This window comes from Doryrhamphus excisus, chromosome 8 (assembly GCF_030265055.1).
Source record: "Doryrhamphus excisus isolate RoL2022-K1 chromosome 8, RoL_Dexc_1.0, whole genome shotgun sequence".
In the NCBI taxonomy this organism is placed as follows: Eukaryota; Metazoa; Chordata; class Actinopteri; order Syngnathiformes; family Syngnathidae; genus Doryrhamphus; species Doryrhamphus excisus.
The window spans coordinates 19,255,306-19,276,401 of NC_080473.1; the positions used below are offsets into that span (position 1 = coordinate 19,255,306).

General features: G+C 40.1%; 2 protein-coding genes across 3 annotated transcripts in view; both read right to left on the minus strand.

Annotated features, from left to right (window-relative positions):
• Window positions 1–6,435, minus strand: part of schip1 (schwannomin interacting protein 1) — a 266,272-nt gene extending 259,837 nt beyond the window's left edge. Inside the window, exons 1-2 of the mRNA XM_058079059.1 lie at window positions 6,224–6,435; window positions 6,057–6,144 (exon numbers count right to left, since the gene is read on the minus strand). Of these exons, the coding sequence (XP_057935042.1) occupies window positions 6,057–6,144; window positions 6,224–6,246 (111 nt within the window). The 5' untranslated portion in view covers window positions 6,247–6,435. The remainder of the gene's footprint in view (window positions 1–6,056; window positions 6,145–6,223) is intronic.
• A 1,272-nt stretch (window positions 6,436–7,707) lies between these two features.
• On the minus strand, window positions 7,708–20,411 carry mfsd1 (major facilitator superfamily domain containing 1). 2 transcript variants are annotated; one of them, XM_058079873.1, is made up of 17 exons: window positions 20,193–20,411; window positions 20,005–20,057; window positions 18,854–18,966; window positions 18,739–18,781; window positions 18,589–18,656; window positions 18,373–18,481; window positions 17,629–17,731; window positions 17,224–17,322; window positions 16,940–17,051; window positions 15,475–15,531; window positions 14,998–15,154; window positions 13,444–13,541; window positions 13,242–13,354; window positions 13,105–13,152; window positions 12,930–12,996; window positions 10,317–10,422; window positions 7,708–9,203 (listed from the first exon to the last, which is right to left on the minus strand). In XM_058079873.1, the coding sequence occupies exons 1-17, from the start codon at window positions 20,362–20,364 to the stop codon at window positions 9,144–9,146; spliced, it is 1,578 nt and encodes a 525-aa protein (XP_057935856.1). In that variant the 5' UTR covers window positions 20,365–20,411; the 3' UTR covers window positions 7,708–9,143. The 2 variants fall into 2 exon arrangements, with proteins under 2 accessions (XP_057935856.1, XP_057935857.1); XM_058079874.1 differs by lacking the exons at window positions 7,708–9,203; window positions 10,317–10,422 and adding an exon at window positions 10,486–11,080 and having other exon boundaries at window positions 20,193–20,410.
• Between the last annotated feature and the right edge of the window lie 685 nt (window positions 20,412–21,096).

Below are 21,096 nucleotides of genomic sequence, written 5' to 3' on the forward strand. Positions count from 1 at the left end.
TGCTTTGCGGCCGCCTGCCTGTTTCTTGTTGCAGCACACCTCTGATTGATGTGGGAGGAGCTAACCTGTGCACACCTAAACCAATTCACCCTGGACTACTGAAACTATGCTGTTTCGTCAACATGTTGCCAGATTGTTACCTGTTCCTCGCTTATGTCTTGCTCTTCCCAGCCTCGTGTTACCCTTCGTTTGTATTCGGGCCTCGGTAGAAAAAAGTTTGGCCACCCCTGCATTAATCTAATCTCCCCAGGATTGGAATGCAACGTGAAACATATGCATCCATCTAATACCTGCTGAGCTGCAGCTGGGCTCACAAGGACGTGACTGATGAAGGGGGGGTGCAACAGTTTAGATGCACATTAATGTGAACAGTTCATGCAAAAGTCAACGCGGAATCGCATTTTAGGTCTGTGAATACAATAGCAGCCTGCAGGGGGAGACATTGTCAATATGTCACGTTTCACGACTCACAAATCCCTTGGGGTCGTAGGGGCACCACATTCATGAACAATTCACCAGTCTATTCCATTTGATATGGTCGTGGGCAAGGGCTTGGGTCTCTGCAAAATTCTTTCCCGTCCATTCTGTGATATTGTCTATGGTTTTTGGTATTTTGATATGTGTTTTTTCTTGAAGTATATATAACTTATTAGCATATCTACATGTATTGCTTTACAAAATATCAAATATTCTGTCATTCTTCACTATAGGACCCTTTCTGGAAATAGTTTGGACCCCCCCTACTGTATACACCGCTATATTGGTTACATGTACAATGTTGCCTTTACAAAAATAATAATGTTGTTTTTCTATTGATATTCATGTAACATTTCTAATGCTACCCAGTGTGTCTCTCTTCCACACCCCTGCAGTTATACCTAATGAAGATGGAGGAAGATGAGTTTTAAATGTTGCAAACAGGTGGGGTGCATGCAAGCAAATACGAGGAGGACGGGGGGCACATATATCTCAGGAAGACGAGGGCATATATCTAACGTGAAGAAGAAAGAGACATCCTGGAGTGGAGGAGAGTGAGAACATGATCACACACTTATCAAAATGCAAAATGGAGCACTTGAGACTATTCCCTATGCTACTATTTACCGTCGGAGCGCGGCTGCGGCTAACATATGGTGAGGGAGGGAAGCTCTCAAAGATCTCATACACACGCCCCGTCCTGATCAAAGAGCGTGATGATACTCTCACCCTTTAAGGCACGGTCACGACAGAGAGATGACCACAAACATGGCGGCTGTGATGAGCTGCCCACATCCGTGCGTGTGTCGCTTTCTCTCAGGGTACTTCAGATACTTCATTGGATACACATGAAATCCTTTACTGAGTAAATCATGATTATTTGAGATATTAGGCTACCATGGATGGCATCAGGCTGGCCCAGGAGTTTATTTCAAAAGGGATGCGCATTTTGGCAGCAGATTTCTAAAAACAGCAGAACATTGCTGATAGGAATGGAATATTTTCCCTCTGCTTTCAACAAAAAATGTCGAAGGCTTGTTAAATTGTTGAAATCACCCGAGATGATTTTATTCTAACAGCTGTGGAATGAATCTAGGAGTCTCAAGGACAGTTTGCAATTATAATGCCAGCACTGGAGAGAGCAATTAGCGGTTTAGCAAAGTCCAATCGATCTCCGTAGAGGAATCCTGTTCCGTGTTATTTTATTTTTTTCAGAGGGATAGTACAGTAGGTGTAAATGCCACTTTTTTCAATATTAGGATGTTAGGCAAGTGTGTGGGTATGCAAGTTAGTGCGATGGCCTCGTCGCCAGGTTATGCTGGAGCCCTAAAAATCACAGGGCACATATAATCAAACAACCATTCACACACATTCATACCTATGGGCAATTCGTAGTGACCAATTAACCCGATAGGCATGCAGGGGAGAACAAACTGTGTGCACAGGCAACATCTCTTGTTTAAAGCAAATGGAAAATATTCCATTCCTAACACTCCATTTGCAGTAAACAGCATGTTCGAGATTCAGCATCCACAACCTTGCAAATTTCTGGATCATTTGTGGAAAAACCCACCCAATAGTGCTTTTTCTTTGTTTTGTTTTATTTTTGGTAGAAAACTCATTCACCGGAGGATGGTAATAACTTGATAATAAAGCATGAAATGCCAGCATGATATACAATCCACAGGAAAGGAGCATGAGACGCACATCTCTCGCTCAGCTGCAAGTCTTCAATGCTCCCTTTTGGTTTGAGTTTTCATGGTTTTTAGGGTTGCATTTAGGCTATACAATGCTACCCAAACGCCTTGCACCTTTCTCAGGCTTTTTTGCCAAGAAAAGGGTAACAATGGCGCAGCAGAAAAAGGTTGACCTTCTGGATATGCTAAAGCCGGAAGTCGCCATTATGAAGTGAATAAAAGCTTGGAGAAAAAAAAAAAGAAAAAGAAAATTAGAAGCACTGCACAAGTAAGCTTTTAAAGTACATGTCTCCATCATCATCACCATGCTGGAGCCTATCCCAGCTGTCTTCGGTTCAGGCGAGAGGCGGGGTACACCCTGGACTGGTCTCCAGCCAATCACAGGGCACATATAGACAAACAACCATTCACACTCACATTCATACCTATGGACAATTTGGAGTGGCCAATTAACCTAGCATGTTTTTGGAATGTGGGAGGAAACCGGAGTACCCGGAGAAAACCCACGCATGCACGGGGAGAACATGCAAACTCCACACAGAGATGGCCGAGGGTGGAATTGAACCCTGGTCTCCTAGCTGTGATGTCTGCGCGCTAACCACTCGACCGCTGTGCAGCCCGTGGTGAATTATAGCTGATATTAATCTAATAATTACTAAATAAATACTACATATTAACTCCAAATCATAGAAATCAAATTCACACTAGCAGGAGGTTTTGGAATTGGTGGAGCTACAGTGTCATTATTATTATTATAATTATTAACATTACTATGCTGAAGAAGTACTTTACAGGTGTAGTGACACTTTGCCACCACCTGGTTGGTCTGCAGGACCCACCATCACTGCTCAAAGAGGTGATCCACATTTTTCAACTGAAACTTTTGCCTCAACTTAGATATCTTGTATTTAAAAGAAGACTGTTTGCAACACAACATGAGCTGCAATGGTGAGATGCTGTCTCTCTCTTTATATCTTCTCCAGCAGATATCTGCAGCTGTGTGTCGGCCAGAAGGCCAAGTCCCAACTTCACGTCCTTATCCCTCCTAGTCAAGCTTTTACAATCGGTAACTGTTACATTTGTTCACTTCCTGCTTTCCTAATATAGTTTACGTTTTTTTTTCTTTTTTTTGTCACGTACCGAAGTAGGAGGTGATATGAGCATCCAATGACATAATGGATACCATAGTATCAATATAGTGATATGTATAGCACATCATGACTGGTTCAAGACTCTTCATCCTTGTATTTAGCAAACATCAACTGCTTGTATTGTTTCTTGAATTGGCTCATCGTTGTGCATTGTTTGATGGTCTTACTCAATCCATTCCATAGTTTGATTCCACATACTGAAATGCTATGGCTTTTTAACGTAGTCCTAGCATAGAAGTGTTTCAAATGTAGTTCTTCCCTGAGATCATATTTCTCCTCTCTTGTAGAGAAGTATTGGATGACATTTTCAAGTAATTGGTTATTTTTAGCCTTGTGCATTATTTTAGCTGTTTGAAGATGAACTATATCAGCTATGTAATCTTATGAGAAACAAACAAAACAGAAAAAAGTTGCCATTTTAGCAAAATTAGGTTGTGTAAAAGTTATATTAGTACAATAATACAGTAAAAATATTGTGAGGATAAAGACAATATATTACAAAGACGACAAAAAAGTAGAAATATTTGTTTAAAGTGCAAAAGGTCAAGCTTCACAAAGTCACCCAGGAACACGGCACGCAGCTCGGGGCACCGTATAGCAAGTGAATGGCACAGACAAGAACACGAGGTGCATTCACGGACATCGGATCTTTATTTTTTTTGTCTGTTCAATGAACCACAACGGCTGCATGGCGGACGAGTGGTTAGCACACGGGCCTCACCTCAAGGAGACCAAAGTTCAATTCCACCCTCGGCCATCTCTGTGTGGAGTTTGCATGTTCTCCCCCAAATTTCCCACCATCCACAATCATGAACTAATAATAATTATTCACTAATAATTCACTTATTTTTTATTTTAGTTTTATTTTATTTTTTCCTTCTTTATTTCGAACATCATCCAAAGCACAACAAACCAAACATAAATCAACACAAATAAAAATACCTATGTATATATAAACGTACACATGTCCGAAAGGGGCGGCATGGTGGTCTAGTGGTTAGCACGCAGACCTCACAGCTAAGAGACCAGGGTTCAATTCCACCCTCGGTCATCTCTGTGTGGAGTTTGCATGTTCTCCCCGTGCATGCGTGGGTTTTCTCCGGGTACTCCGGTTTCCTCCCACATTCCAACTCCAAATTGTCCATAGGTATGAATGTGAGTGTGAATGGTTGTTTGTCTATATGTGCCCTGTGATTGGCTGGCGACCCTTGTGAGGAAGATCTTTGACCGGCATTAATGTGTACTACACTTGAGTAACATGCTACCCCCACCACGCACATCCTTTTACTTTCAGCATCTGTGTTTCCTGATGGTTTGATTTAAAGTGTTGCATGCCGGGACCGGGTTTGAATCACCTCCTGCGGGATGATCTTGACGAATGACTTCATCATTCCAGCTACAAGTGCTGCGTCAACAATGCCACCCGCACGGTGTATTTCATGCTGCAGCCCACCCCCCACCCCACCCATTAAAAAGGTGTCCACCCCTCCCTGTGGCACGCCGCTTAAATAAGCTCGGCGTGAAATGGTTAACAACACCTGCCCTTTAGCCGTAAAAAGTGTGCTGTCTCATTGATTACAGGGTAATAGCCGGACAGATGAATGTTCGTCCCAGTGGGGGGGTCCGGATGATGTGAAGTGGAGAGGGGTTGGTGGGGGTCCACGCCTGAGTGATGAACCTGAATCACTGGCATAGACACCAGCAAGTGAAGGCAGCCTCTATATCCAATAAACTGCATTTCTATCTCCTCGCTCATATTTCACACACCGATTACTGCTTATAGGCCTTTCTCGGGGGCCAGGAAGTGTCCTCCACTGAGGTGAACTCCTTCTGACATGGAGTTAAGCTGCGTCAAATTTGGGAAATGTCATTTCTCTTTTTAGATATATACAATAATGAAACTCCGCTGTCAGTGGAAATGGATTGGAGCGGATCCCAAAGAGTAAAATGAGAAAGTTTAAAGCGAGCGTCGGGAAGTGTGAGTGTGCATGTGTGTTGCACCGTGGCACTGTAATATATTGCAGTGCGAGTCAAAAAGCTGTGATGGAAGAGTGCGCGCACGGCTCACAAGCTCAATATCCTCAGCCGCCAATAATGCGCAACACTACATCACTGGCATTAAATATTCAGCAACTCATTGCAAGCAGGTGAACTTGTGCACCTCACAGGAAGCACATGCAAAGCACATACAAACATGTTGCAATACAAATAAATCAGAAACATTCAGTACTAGATTGCTGCAGATTACAAGAAAAACTGATCTAATAATCCCTGGATTTATGAGGTACTTTTCTTCTGGAGTTTTTCCAAGCCGTAAAGGGCACCCATCAATAGTGTAAACATAGAGATATCATCAAAGCCTGAGATGTCCACCAAGGCAATTTCCCCCAAGCAAACTGAATGCATCCATTTGAAGAGGTCAGCTACAGGGGAGACACAATCCGGAGCAATTAAAGTTGCACGTCAGGTCTGAGTGTGCAAATGGCTCCACTCGTCCTCCCTGTGCTGATTCTTCTTATGTAGCTTTTATTCTAATCAATGAGCCTCGGTCTGATCAACTTCCTGCTCCCATTAAAAGCCCAGAAAAGTGGATTACATCATTGCTTGTGAGGAGTGAGAGAGGGAAAGAGAGGGAAAGAGAGAGAGACAGGAGATCCACCCACCCACTCAAACATTTTTATACTGCATAAATCCAATCCACGCAAAAAAAAAAGGGGGGGGGGGGTCTCACCTGGTTGTTGATGCACAGAGCAAGGTGTCTTCTCTCCCGCGGCCCCTGCACACGCATCCTCGCCTCCTCTCCCGCCGGGTGCATGCCTCTGCAAGGACAACCGCTCAAGTCAGCACACAGTGGAGGTGTAACGTGCGTGGAGCGGAGCGCAATGTTGTGGCACCAACCTGTGCGTGGAGTTCCTCAGCATGCCTCTCACTGGCGAGCGTGCTTTCCCTCCTTTCTGTCTTTCTGCAGTCAGTCACTGATGAAGTGGACACTTTGCGACGGGAGCAGCCGGAGAGATAACCTGACTTGGTTGGAGGAAGGGGTGGAGGGGAGGGGGTGGAGAGAGGGGGGAAATATCCCAGCCAATGGGATGCTGAGCGTGTGCGCGCGTTTTTATACAGCGTGTCACTGCATGCATTATTGTGCACGCCGAATGTGCATGGTAAGGCTTTGGGAATGCACCGGGAGCGGGAACATATATATGCACTGAGGCTTGTGGGATATGGCATATTAATATTATGCATCATATAATTGAGGGGTGAATAATGGACTTGGTATTTCTATGAATAGGTGAAATACGTCCCAGTGATGAAGTGGCAATCATGTCCTATAAACAACTGTGCTCCTCAATAATTCACAAAATAATATGGGGAGAAAAACATTAAAATGACATTTCCTTCTAAATGTACAGGCATAATCTGGTGTGTGAGCCAGCGGAGTCCAAAAACACACAGACAAATCTGCAGTCATTTCACAAAAATAAAGTCAAAATATGGAGAGGAATATGTTCTAATCTATAAAAATAAGAGTTGTAATTTTAAAAGAATAAAGTTGTGATATTATGAGGGAAAATAATGTCATTTTAGAATATTAAATTTTTAAAATATTAAAGAAAAAGACTTTATAGTTTAAGTCAAACAAAACAACAAATAAAGTTTTGAAAAATTTGGTTTGAGAAAAAGTTCTGTTACAAGAAAACAAACGCATAATCAGCAATATTTTTTTTCTCAAAATAATCCATAAGATTTTGACTTTAAGTCATAATTACTTTAAGAAAAAAGTTGAAATGGTAAAATGGCAAAATTACAACAACAAAAAAAAAGCTGAAGCAATGCGAAAAAACGGCTGTAATTTCACGATAAAGTGAAAATATTAAGATAAAGGAGATTAAGATTTCGATGAAGAAGAAAATAACTTCTAATATTGGGAAAAATAGTAATTTAAAATAAAAAAGTGAAATAGGGTGCAGTCCAGATAATGTTATATAATCTAATATATATATAATCTAATATATATATATATATAATCTAATATATATATATATATAATCTAATATATATATATATATATATATATATATATATATATATATATATATATATATATATATATAGAAGCAGTAGAAAATGAATAAATGAATATTAAAAGAAAATATTTTATAAAAGTCATAAGACTATAAGAAAACAACATAAAAATTAAATTAGGTTAATATGGGATGAAGTCAAAATATCATTGAAATAAGGTCAAGAAAATGTATAAGAAGATTTAAGATTTAAGAAGATTTAAGAAGTTGAAATATTTCACAAATTTTAAGAAAATCAGCAAATATATAAATGTCAATAAAATGTGCAGTTTCACCTACGTATATTACAAAGATGAGATGCATTTTTTATTGCAATATACCCACAGTCAGAAGGCACCTTAGAGTCCAATAATGAAACCTATAACGCAGTGGCAGGTGGTCAGTTCCATCAATAACATCCAAAAACACATTATAGAATTGGGCATGAATAGCAATAGCAGCAGTTAACCCGTTATCATTAAATAGATGCTATAAACTTTTACACATCATCTGAAGTAGTTCAGAATCAAAAGAAGAGAATAAATTAAGCCATTTAGAATCAATATTTATCCAATTACATGACAAAAAAACATTAATAAACTAAATAAAATACATCATACTCATAAGCACTGGTCTGGAAGACTTCCATTGAAAGTGGTGAACAAACCCTTTCCCTGGCTGACGTACTGTAAACTCACTCACTCATTCATATAACACACACACAGAACAATGAACAACTCCGTGTCTGTCTCCTTTGTACCGGACCGGCATCGTGTTCATGGGATGATCGATGCATTCTACTAGTAACATTACGTTAGGCATAAGCTTAAGTAAAATGTTGATGCCAATGTACGCCTGCTAACTGGTCCTGTTGGGCGAATCTGAAAGCAACACTATTTCTTGTAAGAGTTTTAAGTGATACTGGCCAGCATCCCTGATTCTGAAGGCCCTGGGCAGATTACACTGAAATGGCAACATATAGAAGCTGAAATCTGATTGGACAAAATCTAGCATACACATACACGTACTGGAGGGGGAGGAGCTAAGAGAGACACTACTGTTTGCAATACAATGTCATGGAGGACAGTGCTACTGATACTACTGTGTGTACAGCCAGCAAACAAGACTGTGCTGGCCCTGACCTCCCACAACTGCTATAATGAATGTATGGGGTTCACGTTCATTATTGCAGATTTTACTGGGCCTTGGGGGTGCAAACTGATCTGTACCTCCGTTTCTGATAAGTGAAGGAATAACTGTCCAAACTGTTTATACAGTCTTTTATTAGTCTATACACATTAGTTAAAACGCAACAGGTTTGATTGATTCTATTTGGCGCAAGGCTACCTATAAAAACCTGGAGGGATTGTAAAAGCTAAATGTGCTGACTAGCCACAAGCAGTTGGACACATAACAAGGTTGTGAATTAAAAAAAATAAAAAAAAACACCAACGCTGACATTTGAAGGAGTCGGTACCCTCTGTCGTTTGTGCAAAGTCCCATTTATGTAATTGTGTTGCATAGTGCATAAAGTGCAACAAAGACAACATGATGTGCTCTCATGTGACCCAAACAGCTGACTTACCACGTGAAGGCTGAAAGTGCTTTGGAGGTAAAACGTGACATCTTCAAGTTCAATAAGGAAACTTTGGAGGCAGCCATCTCCTCTTTCTTTTTTCTTGTTGTTGTCAGTGCATACTTGTCTAGAGTCACATAGCTGAAGTGCCAGAGGTGTGCAGACAGCCAGATGAAGGGCATCACTTCAGAACGCTCCTGTGGGCGAGCGATGACAGATGGCTGGAGCAGTGGCCTGGCAGCTGAGGGCAGAGAGGGAAATGGAGGATAAGATCTCATTTGTAGCAGTGGAGGTGATGATAAATAAACAAATACATCAGTGGGGCATTCAAATCAATCCCTGTTGTCCACTATGAAGACCTTGTGTACCAGAGGAGAGGCTTCATTCATTACTTCCAAATGCGTTTTTGTCACATTGTGTGAGACATTATTAAAAGTAAGGTTGATAACCGTGATGCCCATTAGCACTCGATAGCGTAATCAAATCTGTATTCCCATGTAGTATCAGCATCTGGGACAAAGTATGAGGTGAACGATAAAGGGGAGAAAGTGAGCACATGCACAAAGGTGCGTTCAAGAACCATTAAACAGAGTGGGTCGCCACTTGCGACAATAAACATAAACATGCACTGGGTATGGGAATGGATTTTTTTTTTTTAATGGCCAACATTTCCTAAAATTATATGCTTTTACGTCACATTTGAAGTAGTTATTTACACATTAATATTTTTTTTGTTTTGTTTTTCTTCCCCCAATCCCTGCACCTGAAATTTTCCAGTGTCCCGGCGGTTGGGGACCCCTGGTATTTGATGTTTAAAATGCATGAAATTTTTGCTTATTGTGCGAGTATTAGGGTGTTTAAGATGCGATATACCTAAATTGTATTTTTTATTCACTTGTAGACTTCTACAGTTTCCAATACTTGACAAATTATACTGCTCAAAAAAATTAAAGGAACACTTAAAGGGGACCTATTATGCTCACTTTTGTATTTTGTATCGAGTTGTGTACTCCTATAGAGCAGCTATACACAATAACCAGCACAGAAAGCTTTCTAGATCTTCCAGAATCGGCACCTTTCGTGCTTCCCACGGAATCAGTCTATTTAAATGTATTGCACCCATGACCCGTCTCCAGGCATGCCCACGCCGCTATGGTTGGTCTCACTCCCAAGGGTTCAGGAGGACTTCCAGTGTTGTGCCAATAGCTGCCGAATCCAACTTTATAGGAGTTGATAATAAATGGCACTTCAAATATCCACCTAAAATAATGCTGTGTATTTACCCGACGTTGCCGCCAGGAAGTAGACAAGAAACTTATTGGATGTTTTGTGTGCACGTGTGTGTGTGAGATACCTGTGTTCCCAGCCTGGACAGGTAGCGGTTGCGTAAGCCAAAAGCAGACATGGGTGTCAGTCTAGCCAACTCGCCCTCCGTCAGCTGACTGAGCCGGCGTCTATTCCTGTGCATAACAAGTTTACCACGTTTAGCAGCTCTGCAGACAACTTCAATTGTGATTATCAGATGATAGGGAAAAATCACCATACTAAAAGTTGTTGAATTCAGCCATCTTTTATAGAAAAATTACTTGGTTTGACATAAAAAGCAGTATTGATCAATGAGCAAAAACAGTCCTCAAAAGGACAAATATACTCAAAAATCTAAAATATCATAGTGGTTAAATGTAGACAAAAGTGCCTCTTATGTCATACTCGACAGTATAAAATGTACTCAAAGAACCCCCAAACCAGTGAGGAGCACATTAAATAATTAGGAAATTACATGATGAGCATTTAACATTTACAAATGCCCTATTATCCAACATAAAATATCACATTCACGAATTATGTGTGCAAAACATAATACATAAAAACAGGATAATAAAGTAATCAGAGGTAAAACCAAATGTCTCCTTGACAGGAACACAACCAGATATTATATTCAGACAGTCAGTTGTGGTGGGGAAGCGCCACAGATGATAGCGCTGGGCTGAGTCAGTAGCACAGTCCCGCCCCCACGGCTCATGACTGACAGCTGAGGGGTGGGCAGTGCGGCCAGCTGGCTCTATGCGCCCAGGACCGTGAGCGATCCCTCAACACCATCATCATCATCATCATTATCTGGAAAATAGCAATGAAAGCAAGGAGACGCATTAGTCAGCAAGATAAAACATAGAAAACATAAAGTACGACAAGGGACAAAAACAGATGAAGATAAACAGATGTGACCTAATTTCTCCCATTGTGAACACGCTCATGCAAAGAACGAGGACAGAAAGTAGTGCCGCCCACCAAGACAACTACTGCACTGTGAACTGTGTTTTTACGTTCCAAGCCCAAAATAAACCCGGGGTGAGGTAATGTGTGACAACACTTTTCATAGTGATACTAACCAGCAAACCACAGATCAGCATTGTCTGCCTCCAGCATGTGACTAGCAAACGTTTGGGCAAGAGGCGGGGTACGCCCAGCCGATGTCGCCAATCAATCTAATATGGATGTTTTTGGAATGGTTTAGGTAAATGTATGTCACCAACAAAAACTGAAGATGTTCTACATCACCAACGTTCTAGGCTTGTGTGCCAGTAGCTGCTACTCCTATAGCACTGAAAAGTTACAATGGAAACACCAACTTATAAAGACAACTATCCACACCAATACGGTATACCAATATTTTAAAACCGCATATTTTTCTATGCGTTTTGGCCGTAAATCCACCAAATACAGGAGGTTTTTAGGCTTAAAAACAGTGATTTTGAAAACTGGACAAACAAAGGCGCCATTTTGTGCTTCGGAGGATGCTATAATGCTGCTGCTTTGCTCGCTTAACTATGCTATGATGCCCCCGCCAATGATGGCAATTTGGGACGGACCAGATCGGCCTTGTGGTGGGACAAGTTTCACAAGCGTGTCGTTAATTTGGAAGAATGGCATGGGAATGTTTGCATGACAAAAAGCTTGTGATTGCGTTTGGGTGCGCTTTGCCCGCACATTGAAAGCTTCAGTGTTATACTGTACAACATGCCCGCCTTGTTCTGCGTAACTATTGTCATGAAGGTAATTAAACACGGACAGTTTGCCAGACACGCAATTATTTTGGCAATGATCGCGTCACAGCTGATGAAGTTCTATTTGATCAATAAAATGACCTACATTTTACAGTTTTGTAGTGATAACCAACATCTGCTCCATTTTAACATAGGACATGTTTCATCCATTGTCAGGTTAGACTATTCTCAGCGAAAAGCTGCAAGGCAGAAAACATAAAAAGCTAATCGTGGGGTAAAAGCTAGCTGGCCACAGTGGACTATTTCTCAAATAGGTGCTTGAAAAACGTGCTGTTATCTGAATACTGTAAATATGTTACACAGTAGCAGTAAACATACCACTTATTCATGTTACTTTAGCCTGTTGTTCTCCATTTTATTGTTATTACTGTAACCTGTATTTCTCTTTTTCTCTGAAACATTATACCCTCCCCCAAAATGAGACTTATTATATATGTTATTTTCCTCTTCATTGCATTTTTGACTGGTACTACATATACTCTGGAGCGACTTAAAAAATATATAGAAAATATAGAATAGAAAATATAGTAAGTATATACATTTGGAGTGGTGTAGAACTGCATTGCATTATACTGAGATGTGTTTCTAATAATATTAGCTACCTTTATTAGATGGATATTACAAATGTACCTATTTATTGTCAATACTGAGCCTTATTACATGTGAGTTCTTACATTTGAATGTATTAGGCCAGGCAGGTATACCTAATGAAGTGACCAGCGAGTGTAGACATGGGATGAAATATTCAACAGCTGGTTCGGGTGAGGGTAAATCGGTTCTTGGAAGTGTCACAAAATATGCGTGTACCACTTGATTAGATGAGTGGGTTGTTCATTATGTTTCTAAGATGCCTGCGAGTGGGTGGAAACCGGCAACGGAGTGTGAAGAGTGGCGGTACTCACTCTGCATCTGAAGTGGCTTCTTTCTGGAGTTTGGCTCTGGCGGCAGCTGACCGGTTCAAATCCCCTCCTGCAGTGGAATAAGAGAGGGGAAGATGGAAGCGATTACACAGTGAAGACTGGCAGTGGAAGGGTGCGCTTCATGATCACAGAACAGGAAGATAAAAGTGTATTCTACCTCTTAGATAATCCACAAAGTAAAGCATCACCACGGCCATCAATGCAACTAGAAGACAAAACACAACAAAAAAACTCAAACTGTCAATCAAAAAAGGGTTTCGAGTTCAAGAAAGGGAGGGGAAAAAAAACACTGACTGCATATGCAGATGCAGAAAAAGACCTGGAGGACCAGGTATCCTTTGTTGTCTAGGATGGCTCCTGCCGCCATTGCGATGAGTGCAAGTCCAAGGTTTTGAATGGACTGCATGCTGGGGAGGAAGATTGATATTACAATGATTATTATTAAAAGGCAGTAAAAGCCAGCAACAGTTAACTGCAAAAGGAATAAAGTACATACAAGCCATAAGCTGTTCCTAGCTGATGCTCGGGCACCACAAAGGCAACCATGGGCCATAGGGCACATGCCAGTAGGGAGTACGACACACCCAGCAACGACTGGAAAACACAAAAATTAACTTTGACATTGTTATACAGTCATCCCTCGTCTATCACGTTTTCTTTTATGACCAAATTTTGCATTTTCAAGCTTTAAAATGGTTAACCGATCTACAGTATACCGGTAATACAAATCTAAGGCATTAAGATGCACACAAACTGTGAATGCAGTACGCCATATTGGCCACTAGGTGTCAGTAACTGTTCGGTGAGAAAAGCACCACACTTGAACGCAGGTAGGACTACATTATCCAACAACAGGCACAACAATAATAGGGATGTCTTAGAATAGTTGACTATTCAACGTTTTGATTCAGAAGAGTCTGATTCAACTATCAATCTCAGCGTCAGTCATCCCAAAATGTCATGTGATCAAGATTGTTACATTCTGATTACAACTGCTGGAAATTGCAAATTCTTTACACAAAATGTCTGTTTTTGTTAGAGACGATTTTGATTACAAAACAGTCCAATTTGTGTTAGTAAAGAATTAAAGATGAGCTGTGGGTTTAAACAGAAGACCTGTACTTAACTACGTATAATAATAATCACCCGCTACAGTGTCACAATCCAAAGGAGCTCAGGTGAACGGTCGCTTTGAATGCTAGGAAGACCGTCAACATGGACGGACGTATTGGTTCATAATGGCTGCTATAAATAAATCATGCAAAATGTGGAACCAAAAAGTTAAAGGTGACGTAGAAAGCGAAATGCAACTTGTGTCAGGAGCTTCCATATGGCCCAACAACAACAACATGGCCAAAATCTAACAAATTAGTTTAGACTATGAAAATCCGTAGTCGAAGACATCATCACTGTTTCGGGCATAACCAACCACAAGCCAAAACTTTTAAAAGTGAACATCCAATGTCACTTCCTGTCTTCCACCCATCATTTCGCTCCTCTACTATCACCATACACATTTACTACAACACCACATGTGCTTTATTACATCTTAAAGGTGTTATTTTCTCTTATAATCTACTATGTTGGGTAATACAAATATAAAAGATGACTATAGGGGTGTTATTTCATGTCTAGAGGACTCTAATAATGTTAATAACCCTATTTGGAAGGTTGTAAACGGGTCGTATATACCATAATAATGAAAATATTCCATTTATAAAATTCACATATATGACAAGCAGGCCCAGAATCAATTGACCGTGATAAACAGAGGATTATTGGACACAATTTCATTTAAGAAAACAAAACATTTAAAGTGGTGACATGTACCAATGGAGATGGTCATTGGCGCATTTGTGCAGAAGACTAATCTGCAGCACACTTTTTAATTCTGTTGCCAATGAAACTGTGTAAATTGCATTGATGAGCTGCATTGCATTGCATTGCATTTCACCGTGTAACCGGGATCCAATTTTCAGTTCATTACAATTTTGCTGACAATGTGAATTATTGTTTGCATTAGCATTTAAAAGACAAGTTCCTCGGTTACCATGGCGATCCACGGGTTCCAGAAGGTGAAGGCCAGCATCATGTGAGAAGCGAGTGTGGTGCACACGGCACATATCACCCAAAGCACGTTTTTCCCTGTCTTGTCCACCATGAAGCCCAGAATGGGAGAGGCGGGTGCCGAGATGATGTAAACAATACTGAAGAAGACAAAAGGCCACAGTTTTCACTTGAAAAAGTCATCTAAGAGAAAGGCACAACAACAACAGCAAATCAAAGAAACAGGAATGCATTCAACTGCAGGGGAGGTGGAGGTGGAGGAAGTGTGGAACGATTTCCCCAGTTTAGCAAATGTCCTCAGTGATGAACAAATTATCACTCATCAACAAAAAGCTTGAAAAAGTTCAAAGTGTAAAAATGCAGCTTTGGTTCCTCTGAAATGCAGTTTGCACGCAAACAAACAATTATAAATAATAAGTTCAAATAAAATATTCACTGTGCGGCTTATTTTTTTTTTTACCTGTTGACAGCTCTGGCTTCAGTGGGGGAAAAGTTAAACTTCTGGATGAAGAGCATCCTGTAGATAAGACGAGATGGTGATTGGAGGATCAGAATGATGTGAAGTGCCAGCCTTGCATCCGTCACGCTGTGTAACGTACAGTGTCTGATAGAAAAGCTGTGCCAGTTTCTAAGTGACTCTTCAGAGTTGATTTCTTTCAATGGCAAGTCATTTTCAACCACCTTTCATTTCTGACCCCTCCCGCCTCCAACCACCTTTGTGGCTTAATAGTAATGTGGGGCTGTGCCACTGAGCCTACTGCATACGTGGGCATTGTGTTCATTTTACTCCTGGCGTGTATCACACTACCACACAAAGACAAAATGACTGGCAACGACAGTCATGATCATGACAAACTATACAGTCATCCCTCACTACATCACGGTTCGAACATCTCTCTCTCATGCAATCGCTTTAAAAAAATGAATTAATTATTAAATGATCACTGTAGTGGATATACATATTTAAGCAAATTGTGCTTATTCTTAGCCTAAATAAAGCATTTTCAATCATGAAAATGCTAATTAGTGCGCACCAAATTACCCTGTGTCACAAAATTAGAGCCCCTCGTGACCAGTGTAGAACTATTTGAATGTGTCTTCAGAATGCCTTATACTGTACTGGTATGCTTGAAAAGGCTTCATTTAGGCAAATGTATTATTTTCATAAATGTATGTGTTTATTAATATATTTTCGAAAAACCATAATTGATGCTGTGAAGGATGAACGCAATACATTATTTTCCTCAAGCCTTCTGGTGCCACCCACAGGAGGCCTGTCACACATGTACATGTACTATATTGCAGTAATAACCTAATGGAAATGTGGCTTATTATTATCAGCATTACATACCATGTGGAAAGACAGGAAGTTGGAAGATATAGTGATTATACAACACTAACTATCAACAAATAATGGGCGCCACCCACAAGAGGCAACAAACCACAGCGATTGGCAAAACTCATCGCCGAATTGGAGCAAATAGCTCTAAAAAAATCGGCACGCAAGTATTATTTTTTTCCTGCAAGCGAGTACTGAATAGCATCCTGTCCAATCATTGGTCGATCAGTGAAAGGCCCGCTGATTGGTCATTGTCTGCGTGACGTTGATTAACTTCCTGGGAGTCCATCACAAGCCAGTGTGTGCACCATGACATGCACAACAACATAATTTAAAACGCACAAATGCGGTTTGACGCTTTGCTGGATGGTGACCCGCGATAATCGCCCTGGCGCCCAGGTTCCATTGAAAATATATGGACAAGAGGCGATGTCGCCTCACGTGTCTGGTGCCCATTGGTGACAAAAGCTACAAGATAAGGTGTGCTAGTCTGGCATTACGTATATTATATGAAAAAACACATACTTTGTTGACTATAATAGGATAAGATGTATGAAGCAACTCCTCCGCATTGTGTAATACTCACTGCCCCAGTCCAATAAAAGGGAAGATGGCCACATAGTAGCTCACACAAATGATGAAGATGATCCACAGGGGGAAAGGGAAGTCTTTCACATCGGTCAGTTTAATTACCTCACCTGACATTCAAGATAAAAAGTGTAAAGCAATTAAAAACATCCATGCAATTACCGTAAGTAAATATTGTACAAGACAGCACAATACTATAGCTAAAGCACATTAGGGACTGTCAAGAAGGCAAGAAATGTCTCTGAGGGTCCAAACAACACTTTTGGACATAGAGTACTTTACCTGTTTTGCCTTGCTCCTTTTGGAGAATTTTCTCCGCTCTTTTGTCCAGGAATGCCAACACCAGAGCACAGATTAGTGAGAATATGCAGGTTACAGCAGCTGAAGAATGAAAATAGGATTAAACTGGGATGTATAAATATGGCAGGGGGGGTGAATGTAGTGAAGCATTTCTGAAGTGACACACTGGTAAAGCCTGTGCTGTTTAAATGGTAACCCCCACTGTAAAAACAAAAGATTATTCTTGAACATTTAGACTAAGAGTATTTCCTCTGACTGATGTGATTCACGCAAATCAGCACTTTCAGTTCTTCTTGGCACTTCTGCTCACTGTCATATGAGATTGTTAGAAAGACGGGAGTAACTCTAGGATAGCGTGAATGTTGTCACATTAGGTTGGTACTTCACCTATCATGAGCGAGACGCCGAGTGTGGTGTAACCCACAGGGCCGACGAGGAGAGCCACTCTGTTGTAAACCCAGCCCATGATGTTCATGTTGACTGTGCTGCCCTTCAGACCAGAGCAGATAGATGATTAGACTTAGAAGTGTATATTTACATGCTTTACAGTCATCCCTCACCACAACACACATCCAAAATATATTAATAAATCTGCGGCCCATGATTAAATTAAAAGAATAAATTAAATTCTCAGCAAATTTTACATATTTATGAACATGTATTGTTAATTGAAAGGGTGTCACAAGACATTCAGTTACTAAAGAAGATGGAAAATATTTATATTTAGAACATTGTATACATGTTTTTTGTGTGTCATTGTATGGTCATATCACCTCGTACTTCGGTACGGGACAAAAAATTAAAAAAATAAAAATAAAAAAAAACTTAAACTATATTAGGAAAGCAGGAAGTGAACAAATGTAACAGTTACTGATTTCTAAAAGTACCAGATGAAGGGGTAGGATTTAATAAGTTTTGCTTCTTCCTACTCCTTTTGGACATGTGGAGCTGTGAACTGATTATGTGATGCACTCAATTGTAATCTGATGCATGTTCAAATGAAATAAAACAATTACCATTTTTTATAGTCTAACTACCACAGAATCCCATATGTTGGGTCTGAAAGCAATTAACTGTGCTAAACGAGGGATTACAGTATTGACTTGTTTGTGTCGTCCGTGATGTTCTTACCAGGCGAGCCATGCTCAGCTGAAGGCCAAACACCAGATTGAGCTCCTTCCCTTTAAACCAGTTGACTGCATATGTGTTCTGGGCCACAGCCAGAGACTCCCCTCCAATTCTACCCCAAAGTGAAATCAGCATAAGAACATCGTTGAGGGGGGGGCACATTCACACATAATATTCATTTATTGTTAATGTGTAAAAGACTAACAATCATTTCCTTACCCAAATATAAAACGTCCAATTTCCATCAACCAAAACCGATTCACCATAGCTCCAACAGCAAAGATTACCTGTTTGGATTGTTTAAAAAAAAAAAAAAAAAAGTTAAAATTGAATCGTCGCTACACTGAGGATGAATATTATAAAACCTACCTGTCCAACACAAACAAAAAGGGAAAAAAGTATGGTCCCCAGTCTGCAATGAGATCACAGCATGTAAGTAGAAAATCATTTGACAGGTGACATGATAGCGATGTGGTGGTAATACCTGATGCCAAAGACTCTGTCAATCAGGAAGCCACCAAAGAAGCAGAGAATGACATTGGGCCAAGAGTACCAGGCATACAGCTGCATGAACTGAGCTGTGTTCAGGCTCAAATCCTTAAAAAAAGACACACATACTTGTTTATACACCATTATTAAACACAAGAAGTAAAATACAAGTACTGCCAACATTTCATTTTTAATTTCTGTATGTTGACATACATTTCTGTATGTTGACATACCAAATACTTTTAGCATATCAATATATATGGAGTCAAATTATTGAATGGACTAAGAGGAAAAGTCAAACAATCAAATATGAACTCAACATTTTGTCATATGCATATGTGTCTTTTCCTCATCTCTCAGGAAAAGGGTCCACTAGTTTGTGCCGTGTGCAAAAAATATATGCATGTTGGCAGGTCTGATGTTATGTTGTGTTGTATTTGGTTATGTTTTATTCCTGCATTCATTCATCCATTATTTTGCAATATAATAAGTATTATACAGTGGATATTTGTACATTCATTTATTATAGCTTTCTGTCAGATTTTACTCCTGCTTTTATTTTTTACATACATAATATTAGCTTCTTTTACTTTCTGTTTTAGACAAATTGTGAACACAGGAAGTGATAATTTGTAATTGCTGAGCTAAGGAGAAGTGGTAGGAATAAATAAATATAGCTTCTTCTGACACTTTTTCAGGTATAGTGTAATCATGTTGTGTTCCTAATTGTGGATATTGTTAATGATTGTCAGGTTTTCTGCAGGGCAGTGATTGTCAACTGTGGGTCGCCACCCTGGAGCTGTTTTCAGTGGGTCGCAGGATTTTTGCCACAACAATTTCTGTAATGACCAGATGTCCCTGAACGCATCTTTGTTAAGCGCTGGCACAATGTTTGCAATCGTCTGAAAATGTCACCACCAGCGCTTGGCAAAGGCAGTGTGTGTGTGTGTGTGTGTGTGTGTGTGTTACTGGGGTGCAGCTTCCATGCGTGCAACACTTTCAAAAGTTAGTGCCCTCTAGGCAGCCCCTTCACATTTATTGACACATACCCATACATATACACTGCAGTAATAAAAGTAATGAGAATTAATCGGAGAATAGTCTTTTAAATGTGAAATGCTGATTTATAGTCAATATGTAATTTACCTGTAGGACTTGAGTCTGAAGAGCAGCAGGATTGTCATAACAGAAGTAGCTTCCTGGATAAAAAAAAAACTCTATGAGTACACAATTTTCAAATAATGTGACATCACCCACTTAAAGGTGAAGCTGAAGGTTCAAATATCAATACAAAACAACAAGTTTATAAATCCACTTGGGATGCTACAGCTTACCAAATCCCAGGAAACACATAAAAACTAGGACAACGATCCTGTGCGAGAGGTGTGCCGGGTCGCAGATTGCAGGAAGCGGTCTCCCAGCCCGGTTGCTCGCCGGTCGGACGGACTGGGAGTCCTCGTCCTCCTCCGCTCCCAGCAGATTTTGTTCCTCCTCGCAGTCCGCCATGTTTGGGAACAGCCGCGGGAAAGTTGACGGAAGCGAAGAAGAGACTGGTGAGCGTTCACGTGACCAGGCATTGGTTTGTCACGTGATGCGGAAGCACGCCACGTGAATCCGGAAAAACAAATTGGTGACACATTTTCCCCTTTCACCTACATAACATCACAAGATGTGTCTATAGCATTTCTTTTGGGGATGTATTTACAATTAAATAAAAATTGTAAATTTTACATTTTGCATATAAAGACACAGTACTATGAAACCAAAAACAGCCTTAAGACTATGATTAGTTTATTTGTACACATCCCAAAGCTGAACATATTCGATTTACTCATTAAAAAAATACACAATTCCTCCCACGGTATAAATGAGCGCACCGCATTTAATGAAGGACTGCATATTTAATTAAAAAGATAATTTGCCTCAGATGATTAATAAGGTAGATCAATCTATTTAGAGCAGTAATTTACCCCACCGGTTTAGAGGACTATATTAAAAATAAATGAAAGAAACACTGAAATATCCTTAAAATATGTTCAGTCAATATTTAATCATCGTCAGATTCTAATAAATACAACACGAATGACAAGTTAGTACAGCGGTGATTTTAAATGAGAAAATGTCTGAAAGTACAACTAATTAAAAATCATTAGTTAATATATTATCACCTGTTAATTAAATAAAGACAAGAATAAATTAAATTGGGTGTACAGTGGTTCAAAGTGTGATATCATTCAG

What these genes read in the sequence shown, in the direction of transcription:
- mfsd1 (XM_058079873.1), bottom strand. Translation starts at nt 20,364, where the DNA reads ATGGCGGACTGCGAGGAGGAACAAAATCTGCTGGGAGCGGAGGAGGAC. An exon ending in TTCAGACTCAAGTCCTACAG is followed by an intron (nt 18,967 to 20,004) that starts GTAAATTACATA and finishes TCTTTTTTTAAG; the next exon opens with GATTTGAGCCTGAACACAGC. An exon ending in CCTTTTATTGGACTGGGGCA is followed by an intron (nt 15,532 to 16,939) that starts GTGAGTATTACA and finishes TCTTATCTACAG; the next exon opens with GATGCTCTTCATCCAGAAGT.